The sequence below is a fragment of the Prunus persica genome, chromosome G6 (genome assembly GCF_000346465.2).
Source record: "Prunus persica cultivar Lovell chromosome G6, Prunus_persica_NCBIv2, whole genome shotgun sequence".
Taxonomy (NCBI): Eukaryota; Viridiplantae; Streptophyta; class Magnoliopsida; order Rosales; family Rosaceae; genus Prunus; species Prunus persica.
This window is the reverse complement of record NC_034014.1, coordinates 4408960-4421551: the sequence shown is the minus strand read 5'-3', so window position 1 is coordinate 4421551 and position 12592 is coordinate 4408960. Positions and strand designations below refer to the sequence as shown.

At 36.7% G+C, this 12592-nt stretch overlaps 3 protein-coding genes across 4 annotated transcripts; all 3 read left to right on the top strand.

The window, feature by feature from the left end:
* LOC18772136 lies at positions 1 to 3390 on the top strand. Its single transcript, XM_020565334.1, has 5 exons — positions 1 to 268; positions 406 to 464; positions 944 to 1681; positions 1758 to 2543; positions 3035 to 3390. Exons 3-5 carry the CDS (start codon positions 1073 to 1075, stop codon positions 3137 to 3139), a joined length of 1500 nt encoding a protein of 499 aa, XP_020420923.1. The 5' UTR covers positions 1 to 268; positions 406 to 464; positions 944 to 1072; the 3' UTR covers positions 3140 to 3390.
* Positions 4818 to 7213, top strand: LOC18774026. 2 transcript variants are annotated; one of them, XM_020567466.1, is made up of 4 exons: positions 4818 to 5049; positions 5265 to 5894; positions 5979 to 6686; positions 6955 to 7213. In XM_020567466.1, the coding sequence occupies exons 2-4, from the start codon at positions 5268 to 5270 to the stop codon at positions 7057 to 7059; spliced, it is 1440 nt and encodes a 479-aa protein (XP_020423055.1). In that variant the 5' UTR covers positions 4818 to 5049; positions 5265 to 5267; the 3' UTR covers positions 7060 to 7213. The 2 variants fall into 2 exon arrangements, with proteins under 2 accessions (XP_020423055.1, XP_007205138.2); XM_007205076.2 differs by having other exon boundaries at positions 4818 to 5070.
* On the top strand, positions 10220 to 12070 carry LOC18774567. Its single transcript, XM_020566862.1, has 3 exons — positions 10220 to 10861; positions 10952 to 11701; positions 11820 to 12070. The coding sequence occupies exons 1-3, from the start codon at positions 10250 to 10252 to the stop codon at positions 11931 to 11933; spliced, it is 1476 nt and encodes a 491-aa protein (XP_020422451.1). The 5' UTR covers positions 10220 to 10249; the 3' UTR covers positions 11934 to 12070.

The window sequence follows — 12592 nt, the reverse complement described above, 5'->3', positions numbered from 1 at the left end:
GTATAAAGCTCTGTTCCTCTTCTTGCTTAAACCCTTCATATCTGTAGCTCGTTGCTTTCTACACTGTTCTCTGGTCATCTACCACTACCTTGCATTTGGTAGAGGAACGGTTTGCACCTTGTAAAAAAGTCCAAAGTTACAATCTTTCCAACAATACCCGAAATCCCACACCCCCTTCACTTGATATTCACCTAAAAATGAAACCTTTCTCTTATTATAACTTTCAGAAGCTGAAATGCTTGTTGGGAAAGAGTAAAGCTTTCTTTTGGTAAGCTCTCACAAGTTCACAACCCAATGGGTGTTTGCCTTATTTGGGTTTGTGGTTCTCGTTGTCTTATAATGTGTTTAGAACAATGGCTTTTAGGAGTAATTTTTCTGGGTTCATATCCTGTGTTTGCATGTCAGATTTATTTGAGGAGGTTGAAGGATTTGGTTTTGGAGTTTTGGAAGGAGGACCATCGGAGGTATGAAACTCTTCTTCTCATTACACTCAGTTCCATTTGTTTTTTAAGTTGTGGATTATATTCTGGATTTTATTATTATTTATGTTTCTTGATGGGTTTGTGCTATGGGATGATGTTATTTTCACATTGGTTTTTCTGAACTGTTTTCCTTTTTTTATTATTTGTAATAATTGATGATTTGATTTCTGTTATTATCACAAATTATTTGACTTTAGAAGATGGGTTGAATCCCAAAAGCAGTTAAGTTGATAATATGTGCTCTTGACTGCTAAAGAAGGTTGTTTGTTCGATTTTTAATCTCATGAAATTCATAACTAAATATATAGCTCAGTATCCGAGTGTGCTTTTATCTTTTACAGTAACATATTTTCCTTTTAAAAAAATCACATTTGTATTCTTTTAACTATTAATGTCGCAAAATTTCATCTCTTTTCCTGTAATTGATTTGTTTTTTGACGCTTTTTTTTTCATGTTACCAGAGAAACAACTTAACATCAGCGTGTACTACTCGGGCCTTAATCAGAGACAGTTATCTTTCAACAATTATCTGTGCCCTGATTTGGACAAAAAGAGGAAGTCAAAGCCGAAGTTATACTCTGTTACAATCCATGGCTGAGACATCTGCGAACACCATTAGCGTGAAAGCCTTGGTGGATAAGGCGAGCAACCAAATTATCTTTATAGAGTCTGATAATGATTTTATTGATGTTCTCTTCAGTTTCTTGACAATCCCGATGGGAACAATTATGAGGCTGGCCCCTAATCAGTCAGTACCATTAGAAATAGGTTGTATAAAAAATTTGTATTCAAGTGTTACGAATATGGATGTAAAGCATTTCCGTACTGAAGCATGTAGAGACATGTTGCTATGTCCTCGCAATGTGGCAGAATCTCAGTGCAGGAACCTCAAACCGAAGATTGACAATGGTGAGCCCACACAGTACTTTTTGTGCTCACGTAACTACAGAGGAGAATGTAAGTTAAGTTATAACAAAATTGGTTCTTGTGATTGTGGAGGAAGCATAACTGAGGAGAAAAATCTTTTAGTGAGTCTAGATGGAGGCATCTTTGTGAAAGGACTGGCCAGACTTATAATTGGTGATAATTTACAAGTGATGCCACCATTAACTTTGGAAGGCCTTTCTGTATTTACAGAGCTTGGAGTCAGGAATGGGAATACTACTGAGGAGTTGACTTTCAATGTAGGATCTGATGAGGTAATTGAAGTATTGACTTGTGGATTTTTTTTCCTTACAACTGTATCAGTGATTCTTACTTCACTTCTGCTTTTAGGTTTTGAATTTGCTTATATGCTCGTTAGTATCAAGGACACCTTTGACAGAAACTCTGCTGAAGAATAAACCAATACGAAAGTTGAGCAATGACAACCAAGGAATAAATATTGAACCTCAAATAGTTGTAGATGCAACAGATCCTGAAGGAAACCTCTCTATCAAGCTTATAGTGAGCAAATCTAAGAAGATGGTTTGTTATGCAGAAGTAGGAGAGGATTTTGTGAATTTACTCTTCAGTTTCCTAACTATTCCACTGGGTTTTGTTGTAAAACAAATGAGGGATTGCGCATTAAAAGGATGCATTAATCAGTTGTTCAAGAGTGTCCAAGATCTTGATGATTGCTACTTGAAGTCAGACTACCACAAAGAAATGCTACTCAGTCCCAAGCTTGTACCTGGCTTTTGCTATGAGAACCATCTCTTAGGAACTGAGGAGGCCACATATTATTATGCACTTGGTATGCTGTCTACTGATAAAACTCTTATCGCTTCTCGTATTTCAGCTGCTAAGAAAACTAGGAGGTCATATTATGGCGAAGAAAGTGCTCAGACTAGTATTAAGTCAGTGACAGTCATGGATCCCAAATCCCACAATAATCAAGATAAAAGTGCTGAAGGTCAAGGATTTTTAGGAGGACAAGCGATGTTCACAGTAATGTTCACAGTAACTGACAATTTGATCATAAGACCTATATCTCTAATGTTTGGTCTGTCTCTTCTGAATGAACTGAAGGTGCCTTTGACTGACATTGAAGTGAAAATTGTGCATGTGCGCAGAGAAGAGGTGAGCTATCAATTATAATTTTCGATGAACGTTACTTTAAGCTTAATTTTCACTGCAACCCTCCATTGCTGTCCTTCTGCCACTTCAACTTGACTGCACATACAGCGATTATATCTCTCATGCTGATGCTTCAAGTTGTTGAGTAAAACCCATGGCACAAAGATTCATGGACTTGTACACTATCCTTATACGAGTTATTGACTGCACACACAACATTCTCACATCTCACCTATTTCATGCCCACACCTCACCTTTTCTTTTATGGAAACAAAACATGCAAGCATTGAATCCTTTTATAGTACTGCAAGTCGATTAGATAGCTGGCTTCAATGGCATTGTGGAAGTTGTCGTATTGGAACAGGGAACAAATATTTCGCCAGAGAGTCTATTGGCTCTCCAACAAAGGTCCTCTAAACTGAGTGGCTATCTCTAGACAGGGGTTATCTGTTGTTTAAATTGTTGATGACTCTTGAATATGTTCCTTCTTACAGGCTTTGCGTCTTTTGGTGGCTTCTTTTGTTTGTGACTCGGCACTAACCAATGCCTTCATTAGGGAGCCGAAGCAGAACAAAAAGCCAAAGCAAGAACAATGTTGAGACCTTGCTTATGTATAGATGTTGTTGCAAAATGGAAGTCCAATATGCATTTTGGTGTTAGAATACTTGTTTTGTTGACATGTACTTGCTATGTGATCTGCATAGAGTGTTGCTATTAGCGTACGGATATGAATTCTGGGTATGCTGAAGAAAAAGATGTAGATAGCCAGCATGAAACAAATTGATACATGTAATGTTTGACGTGACAGTTTGCTTTATATTAGTACATATAAAATATTAAGTTTGGAAAAGCTAAATTTGTGGGAGGGATCATGCTAGCATATATGTATATGCATGCAAGAGTCATGATCTTCTTTTTATTATACATTAATTAGCTGAGCCTCTCTCTGTTCCCCAGGTATTGTATTTCCAATACCTTGGTACATTTCTGCAGCAGTTTAGTTTGCCGTTTGCATGGGAATTTCTTTCAAATGGTATCAATATGTGGAATTGTTTGTCTTTCCAATTCTTTATCGAGTTATAATTTTATTTTATTTTATTTCAAAACGAATCTCCATGATTTATTAATATTTTTGCAATTGAATTAGTTTCTTATGTAGGGGGTTGTCATCCCTAACAAATTATTTTGGTTTCTTTATCAACAAATTATGTCTTGGTTTTTCTAAACGACTAATTTATTTCATGGGATTCGTTCTATATTTCTTCTTCCAAAATGGTTCACCATTACCTATAAATTAAATTTACTGAAATTTATTACTGAATTCTTTTAATCTTCTAAAGATACTGCTATAAATAAAGCCTTCGTAGGGAAGCTTGTGATCACAAGAGTTCAAGAGAGGAAAGTGGAGTTTTTATATCTTCATTTATTGCTCACACACCAGACACCAGTGATGGCTGCTAATTGGACAGCATCACCCTGAAGGCCCTGGTGAACAAGGACAGATACGAAGTCATCTTCGTAGAGTCTGAGGTTGATTTTATCAATGCCCTCTTTAGTTTCTAGACAATCACCATGGGAACACTTATCGGACTTGGTCCTAGCCATCCAGTTCCAAACGGAATAGGTGCTAAAATATAATATGGTTTGTATACTTTTGGTTCAAATTGGAGTTTTTATTTGATTTGGGTTTAATCGGGCTTAATCAACTTAGTTGCAACGCGAATAACACTGTTTTATTATTCTAGTCTAATAATGCTATGCCATGCATGTCATAGAAGTCTTTCTCGTCACAATGGGACTGGGACCCTAAATTTCTTCCTAGTAAAGCATATCGTACGTTTAATGCTTAGCTTTCTATAATATAAAAGCTAAAGCCAAAATGGTGGCCAATAACATGCACCTCTTTACTACTCCACCCAGGTGAACTTTGCTTTAGTACTATATGTTGTTTAGACTCATGACCGGATGGAAGACCCCGATCCATCTCAGATTCGTAGACTTTGGATTTGGGTCTACGGATCCCTGAACTTATTTATAAACTGATTTTTAAAATTTTTTTAAGTAAGTATAAAACTAGAAATAGTAAACTAGCAAAATGAAAGGATACAATTACGATAGAAATTAAAATAATAATTCAATCAAATACTGTCAAAGAAATAATAAAGGTATGATAATCATTGATGAGTATGGCGAGTAGTCATGGAAGTCTTTCTCGTCAATGTCTACGTAATGATTCTTTTGCATAAATAAACTGTGAGATTAAAACTTTTAAACATGTTAGGGACAATTTTGAGATAAAGTTTGAGCGACCAAACTAAATGGAATTTGTGTTCTTATCTTTTTCTTTTTCTTCTCTTCGGTTACAAGTGTGTGTTCTTTTTCATCGTCTACAAGCTTTACCAATAAGCAATACCCTTATTTTTGACAGCACACAACTAAATCCTTGGCTCTTGGGAAAGTAAGTTGTAGTCTCTCTCATATCAGCAAAAACAATTTTAATATTTCAGAGGTTAGTGAACTTCCTTGATCGGTGAGTGTTCCTGATTATTTAGATTACCTCGATTTTCTTACAATTTATTTGCAATATTGAGACTGATTTATGTATAAACATCTGGTAGAGTTGATTATAGTTTGAATCTGGAATAATTTTTTAATTTCTGCTATTTGCCATTGGATTTGAATATAGAGAAGATTTTGATCCAAGTTTATTTTCTTTTCTTACAGTCCATGGCCGATAAATCTATGGACAATATTGAGTTGAAGGTCTTGGTGAACAACGTGAGCAACAAAGTGATATTCGTAGAGTCTGATGGTGATTTTATTGATGTTCTCTTCAGTTTCTTGACAATCCCTATGGGAACAGTTATTAGGCTTTCCCATCGTTCACAACCCTTGGGAATTGGTTGCATGGACAACATATATGGAAGTGTGGAGAGTTTTGACTCACAGCTTTTCCGAACTGAAGAATGTAGAGCCATGCTGTTACGTCCCCGCAATAGGACAGAATATCTCTTGGACAACCTCAAACTGAAATTTGATGATTCCGAACCCATGCGGTACTTTATGTGTTCTAATCCACATTGCAGAATTTTTCGGAACAGTCTTGTTTTTAGTTATTACCAAAAGGTTCGTTGTCCTCGTTGTGAACGTCTAATGGACACGGAGACCACCCTTCCAGTGTCTGGTGCTGAAGATGGTGAGGTCTTTGTAAAAGGTCCAGCCAGATTTATAATTAGTGATGATTTACAAGTGATGCACCCATTTACTTCTACAAGCTCTTATTTAGTTAAGAACCTCGGATGCACGGGATGGAATAGTATTGAGGAGTTGACAGTCAATGTAGGAGTTGATGAGGTAAATGATCTGTTATACCACCAAAGTTAAATTTCTAGTGAGAAATGAAATGCTAGTTTCTGATGATCTTTTCACTTTCTTCAGGTTTTGAAGTTGCTTATGTGCTCATTAGTATCAAAGATGCCTTTGACTGAAACTCTGCTGAAGCATGAACCCCTCCCAGAATTGAGCAATGAAAATGTTGATCAAGAAATATATGTTGAATCCCGAATGTTAGGAGACGCCACGAATGAGGAAGAAGAAAAGATTTCTATTAAGCTCATAGTTAGCAAATCTAGGAAGATGGTTTGTTATGCAGAAGCAGGGGAGGAGTTTGTTAATTTACTCTTCAGTTTCTTGACTCTTCCACTCGGGTTTATTGTGAAACAGATGCAGGATAACTCTATGAAGGGATGCATTGATCAATTGTACAAAAGTGTCCAGGATCTTGATGAGCAATGCTTGAAGTCAAATAACCATAAGAAAATGCTAGTGAGTCCCAAGCTTCTCCCTGGATTTGGCTATAAGAACCATCCTTTGGGAATAGAGGAAGCCTCGTATCGGCTGGCTGTTGATACCACCCTTATCCACTCTAATAAACAAGTGAAATCAGTTGAATTCATAGACCCCAAATCCCACCGTAACAAAGATGATAACGCTCTTGGATTTTTGAAAGGACCTGCGATGTTCATGATAACCGACAGTCTCAACGTAAGTCCGATCTCTGCAATTCTTGGCCTGTCAATTTTATGCGAATTGAACGTACCTGTCACTGACATTGAGGTACAAGTTGCACAAGTGGGCAAGAAGGAGGTGAGTTATATATCATTTATGTTTATCATTTGTAATTTACCTTAAACTACTCTGGTTGAATCCTTAGCTAGCTGTGAGTTTCTATTTTGTTTGAAATTTTAGGCAGTTGGTTTATGATGAATATTCAATAAAGTGTTGCTGCTTGACCACGGTTGTCATTCAACATGGTTAAAGCCCAAGTAGCTAGCATGTGTTGAAAGTGGTTGATCTATTTGTGACAGTTTATAAATCTCTTTCATATGTTGATCAATCTTGTTTCTTACTGCAGGCACTCTGTCTTTTGGTGGCTTCTTTTGTTTGTGACTCTGCTCTAACCAGTGTCTTCCTTAGGAAGCCAAATCGAGGATTTGGCTGCCTTAGTTTTCTAATTTAAGAAGAGGATGTATTTTGTGTTGCAGATGAATTAATTACTTTATGTATTGTTCTGTGCACTATTGTATGTTTTGTGTTATACAACTTGAAACCCTTATGATTGTTGGATTGCTGTGAGATATTGCTTTGTATCTGTGTGCCCTGTCTTGGTTTCATCTTGCTTTGTATCTAACTGGGTTACTGGGGGAAAAATTATACCCTTAAAATTCTGGCAATCAGGAGGTCCAAACAGTGATTAGGTCCTCAGTTGAAATCCAGCTTCTAAACTCATATATATGATTCTAGCCCCTTTTTACAAAAAGGTTGTCGGAGTCTAGTTTTCGCCCTTCTTTGTAGTATCTTACCATCGCCTCGTCTGCCGCCAATGCTGAGGCTGAAGCAGCCCTTCTTGGCTGTCGTCTGGCTACTGAGAGAAACCTCCACCATCTTCAGATCGAATCAGATTCGAGAGTTTTGGTGTTTTGGTCCAATGCATTCAGGGAACTTTCGCAACAGTATGTGGGAGTTATTCTCAACTCTTATTAGAATCAAGGAAGTATGCAGAGCCTTTAGTTCTGTGTTTGTACTTTCTTAGGTCAGTGGTAGGGATATATTACTCACCGGTTCAATTGCTAGTGGAGGAGGAAGTTTATTCTGAAATTTTAATGAAATTTTGCTTCACTGTTGATCTGATGCATCTTATGTAGGCTCTTTGCTTTCTTCTTCTTCTTGGAATTGTATTATTCTTATTTATGATTCGATCAAACTCAACACTTGTTGTAGTAGTCTCAGTTAGCAATTAAATGCTACAATCCTTTTAGAAAACTAAGTGGAGGCCTATCCAATTTATACAAAAATTATAAAGCTTAATGAGCTAACTGGACAAGAGAAACAAGAAGTGAAAAATATGTATGTACGAGTACAAGGTCTTTAAGACGTGTACGGAAAGCGAAAGTATTAATGAAAAATACATACTTATGTTATGTGTATAATATGAGTATTTAATGGGAAAATGCTGAAGCGCATAGCCGTGCAGCTATATTATTTATTAAAAATAAAAAACCCCAGTAAAGCCGCCTAGCGATTTGGTAACCACGATCAAAACCAGTATCGCCGCACGGCTATACTATTTTTTTTTAAAAAAAATACCGTAGTAAAGCCATACGGCTATACTATTTGTAATAAAAAAAACACCCGAGTATAGCCGGACGGCTATACTAGTTTTAAAAAAGGCAAAAAACCCGCTTATAGCCACGCGGCTATACTATTTATAGAAAACAAAGGGACCCACCTAGCGATTAGGCGACCACGTGTCAAAACAAGTATAGTAGGGCGGCGATACTATTTTTTTTTTAAAAACCGTAGTACATAACTGGTATAGCCGCTCGGCTATACTATTTAGTAAAAAAAAAAAAGGAACCCACGTGTCAAAAAAGGTATAGCCGCGTTGCTCTACTATTTCTTGAAAATATATTATTTTTATTCCATAATATGTGAAAATTATGTGTATAATACATGAATTTTGTGTGTATTCTTGAAAATTTTGTAACAAGCATGTTTATTAAAAATGAAAAATATGTACGTACGTGTACAATACGAGTATTGTATATTTGCTTTTTAAAAATTATGTATTTTACTGAGTTTATAAGATGTGCACATAAAATGGATGTATTTTTAAAAAATACATACGTACATGTATAATATGAGTAATAAACGTGAAAATTCTAAATTCTTTATGTGCATAATAACTCTAGCAAAGTAAAAAAAACTAAATTAAAGGGGACAATGCAGACTCGGGTAATGGCCTACTAATAATGGATAATGCTTCATTGTAAAGCCGCACGGCTATACTATTTTGAAAAATATCCCAGAATATAGCCGCCCGGTTATACTATTTGTAGAGAAAAAGACGCTCCTTGCGTCTAGGCGACCACGTGTCAAAATAGGTATAGCCACACGCGATACTATTTTTGTTTAAAAATAAAAATAAAAATACCGTAGTAAAGCCGAGCGGCTATACTAGGAGAGACCCGTCATCTGTCAAAACAAGTATAGCCGCACGGCTATGTTTCAGGCTTAGTGTCTTTTGGTGGCTTCTTTCCTTGGCGGCTCTGCTCTATCCGATGTCTTCATTAGGCAGCCAGTGCAAGAACAATAAACTCTGTATAGAGATGATGATGCTTCTCCTGTTTCTACAAACTGGAACTTCAGTATATGGTTTATTATGTGTTTGTACTTTCCAATGTCAGTGCTACGGATATTACTCACCGGTTCAAGTGCTAGTGGAGGTGGATGTTTCTTTATTCTGATATTTTAATGGAATTTTGCTTCATGATTGACCTGATGCATCTTATGTAGGCTATTTGCTTTCTTCTCTTCTTGGAATTGTATTATTCTTATTTATGAATGCTATTCTTAGTTTAAGAGATTGGAATCTTCAGGTTACGGCGAAGCGGGATGTTTCTTCCTAGTCAAGTAATGAATGCTTCCCTTTTCAAAAGTTAAGGATGGATGGAGGGAGGGTCATAACATGCACCCCATCTCAAGTGATCCTCCCTCTAATATCTTTCCAGATTCATGATCTTTTTCTACATATATTACTTTCTGCAGGCCCTTTCTTTAAGTCTTTGTGTTTTCTTTAGCTTCATCCTTTTCTTCGGCAGTTTTACCCAAAAAGGTTTGAACTTTGAACTCCATGTCTTTTTTTCTTTTCTAAATGTACTTATGATGTTGAGCTGTTTGGCATTTTCCATTATAATTGTCCATTAATTTCTTGCATACTGAAAGAGCTCTTTTCCTTTCCTGCACAGAAGAACCTGTCAATCAATGCCTAATTTTCTTTTCCCATTAGTTATATGAATTTCACTTTAATTAGAAGATAGATTAATATAAAACAGAAATGGAAAAGCCAACCTGCAAATTTACTGAGAAAGACTGGTGAATTTCATGAAGCTTTCCCAAAAGGTTATTCATTCAAAATCTCCTCACGGACTACATAACTTAGGATCAGACTAGCCATGTTGATTAAAATGTTGGTCGCTGGTTTTAGATTTGAATCATATACTTGTTATCTGCTCAAGCTCTGACCTGTTTTTCAAGCTATTGATTCTGCAAAATTTGTCTCTCTTTCGCCATACTTGAATTGTATTTTGAAGTCCTTTCATGTTTAAGCAGGAAAACAACTTACCGCTTTGTACTTTCTTACATTATCAATGGCTGATAAAACTGTGAAGAATATTATAAGCTTGAAGGCCGTGGTGGACAAGGGGAGCAACAAAATTATCTTCGCAGAGTCTGATAAAGATTTTATTGATGTTCTCTTGAGTTTCTTGACAATACCAATGGGAACAATTGTCAGGCGTGACACTAAACATTCAGTATCACTTTGCATGAATAATTTGTATGCCAGTGTTAGGAGGCTTTTACAGACTGAAGCATGTAAAGAGATGTTGCTATGTCCCCACAATGGGGCTGAATCTCATTGCGAAAACCTCAAACTGAAAATTGACAATGATGAGCCGACAGGGTACTTTCTGTGTGATAGTTGGCAATGCACCTTCGAAAATAAGTCAATAAGTCATTACAAAGGTGTTCTGTGTCAATGTGGAAGATGCATGAATCTGAAGTGCTCACTTTCAGTTTCATTCTCTGCTGAGCAAGGTGGGGGCATCTTTGTAAAAGAATCAGCTAGGTTCATAATTACTGATGATTTACGTGTGATGTCCCCGTTTTCGGTGGCAAGCAATCCTGTATTTACAAAGCTTGGAGCCATGAATAAGAATAGCACCACTGAACAAAAGACTTTGAATATAGGAGCTCATGAGGTAATTGAATGCTGTTTGCCAATTGTTTTATTTTTCTTTCAATACAACTGTAGTGTTTTTGGTTTTTGACCTCATGGTCTATTTTTCCAGGTTTTGAACTTGCTTCTGCGCTCGTTAGTATCAAAGAAACCTCTGTCTGAAACTCTACTGAAGCTTGATCCTGTACCAACTCCAAATCCGAATTTGAGCCTTGATCAACTAATATTGACAAGTATTGAATCTCTACTGCTTGAAGACATGATGAATGAGGAGGAAGAACAAAAGATTGTTGTTAAGCTGACAGTTAGCGTCTCAAAGGATATTGTTTGTTATGCCGAAGCAGAGGAGGATTTTGTTAATTTACTCCTCAGTTTTTTGACTGTTCCACTTGGTTTCATATTAAAGCATTTGAGGGATGCCTCTTTCAAAGGATGCATTGATCAGTTGTACAATAGCGTCAAAGATCTTGATGAGCAGCACTTGAAGTCAAATTACCACAAGGAAATTCTGCTGAGTCCTAAGATTTATCCTGGGTTTTGCTATGAGAACCGTCTTTTAGGAATGGAGGATGGCCCAGTAGCCTCATATTTGTATGCATATTGGAAGGATGATAAGGGGCGTTTGAAAGATATATTGACAACAGATGCAGCCCTCATCCCTTCTAATGCTGTGACAGTTCCACTCAAATTGAAGCATGATAAAAGTCCTCAAGGGTATTTGAAAGGTTCGACAGTGTTCATGGTAACTGATGATCTGTTCATAACACCAATATCTCCTGCCTTTGGCTTTTATGAATTGAATAGACTTAAGGTACCTTTGACTGACATAAAGGAAGAAACTGTTGAGGTTGGCAAGAAGGAGGTAAGTTATTTTTTATAATTTTCATTGAACTACGTTCATAGAATTCAGGTTGCCCCTTTCACTGCACCCTTCCCCCTTTCAACTGTTGATGATTCTTCTGTTGTTACTGATATCGTAGGCTTTGCGTCTTTTGGTGGCTGCTTTTCTGAGGGACTCTGCTCTAACCGATGTCTTCATTAGGCAGATGAATCAAGAAGAGTTTATAAAGAGAGCTTGGTTATCTAATAGATGAAGATTGCTAGTAGAGGTTTCTTTATGCAGACTATTTAATGAACGTTTGTTATATGATTGACCTGCTGTATTAATGCTGGCTTGTTTTTCTTCTAAGAATTGTATTATTTCTATGTATAATTCAATCAACCTCATCAGTTGTTGCTGTAGTTGCAATTAGCAATTAAGTTCATCAATCTCGTTAGAAAAACTAAGTAAGCGGAGGCCTACCTGATTTACACAAAATTGATGAAAGTTAACTAAGGTAAGAAAACTAATGAAAAATAAATAAAAGAAAGGAGAAGTTAAGTTGTAATAAGTTTTGAGTTCTTTATGGATGAAATCCTCTTCGAAATACCATACACAGTGCCTTCTGCCGATGCCAAGGACTTCCCTTTCCATTGATTAGAGGCTAAGTCAATGAAATGGGACCCACATGGCCATGGAGGATTCAGCATGCAACACAAGATCTCAGGGCCTCAGCCATGAAGAAGGGATCATGCAGACAAGTTCTTGCTTTTTTTTTTTTTTTTTTTTTTAATCTTAATCATTATCCTTTGGGTAACTTCAAGTTCTTGCCTTTTAATAAATGTCTCCTTTGGAGATTCCATTAACACCTCATTAGCTGAAGGTTAAAGTCATAATTCTATATTTAATTCCAGAGGTCGGAATCTTCAGGGT

Excerpts from the sequence above, each read along its gene's own strand:
- LOC18774567 (XM_020566862.1), top strand. The coding sequence starts at position 10,250 with ATGGCTGATAAAACTGTGAAGAATATTATAAGCTTGAAGGCCGTGGTG. Across the intron at positions 10,862-10,951 it reads TGAATATAGGAGCTCATGAG|GTTTTGAACTTGCTTCTGCG; the intron begins GTAATTGAATGC and ends CTATTTTTCCAG. Across the intron at positions 11,702-11,819 it reads TTGAGGTTGGCAAGAAGGAG|GCTTTGCGTCTTTTGGTGGC; the intron begins GTAAGTTATTTT and ends CTGATATCGTAG.
- LOC18774026 (XM_020567466.1), top strand. The coding sequence starts at position 5,268 with ATGGCCGATAAATCTATGGACAATATTGAGTTGAAGGTCTTGGTGAAC. Across the intron at positions 5,895-5,978 it reads TCAATGTAGGAGTTGATGAG|GTTTTGAAGTTGCTTATGTG; the intron begins GTAAATGATCTG and ends CACTTTCTTCAG. Across the intron at positions 6,687-6,954 it reads CACAAGTGGGCAAGAAGGAG|GCACTCTGTCTTTTGGTGGC; the intron begins GTGAGTTATATA and ends TTCTTACTGCAG.
- LOC18772136 (XM_020565334.1), top strand. The coding sequence starts at position 1,073 with ATGGCTGAGACATCTGCGAACACCATTAGCGTGAAAGCCTTGGTGGAT. Across the intron at positions 1,682-1,757 it reads TCAATGTAGGATCTGATGAG|GTTTTGAATTTGCTTATATG; the intron begins GTAATTGAAGTA and ends TTCTGCTTTTAG. Across the intron at positions 2,544-3,034 it reads TGCATGTGCGCAGAGAAGAG|GCTTTGCGTCTTTTGGTGGC; the intron begins GTGAGCTATCAA and ends TCCTTCTTACAG.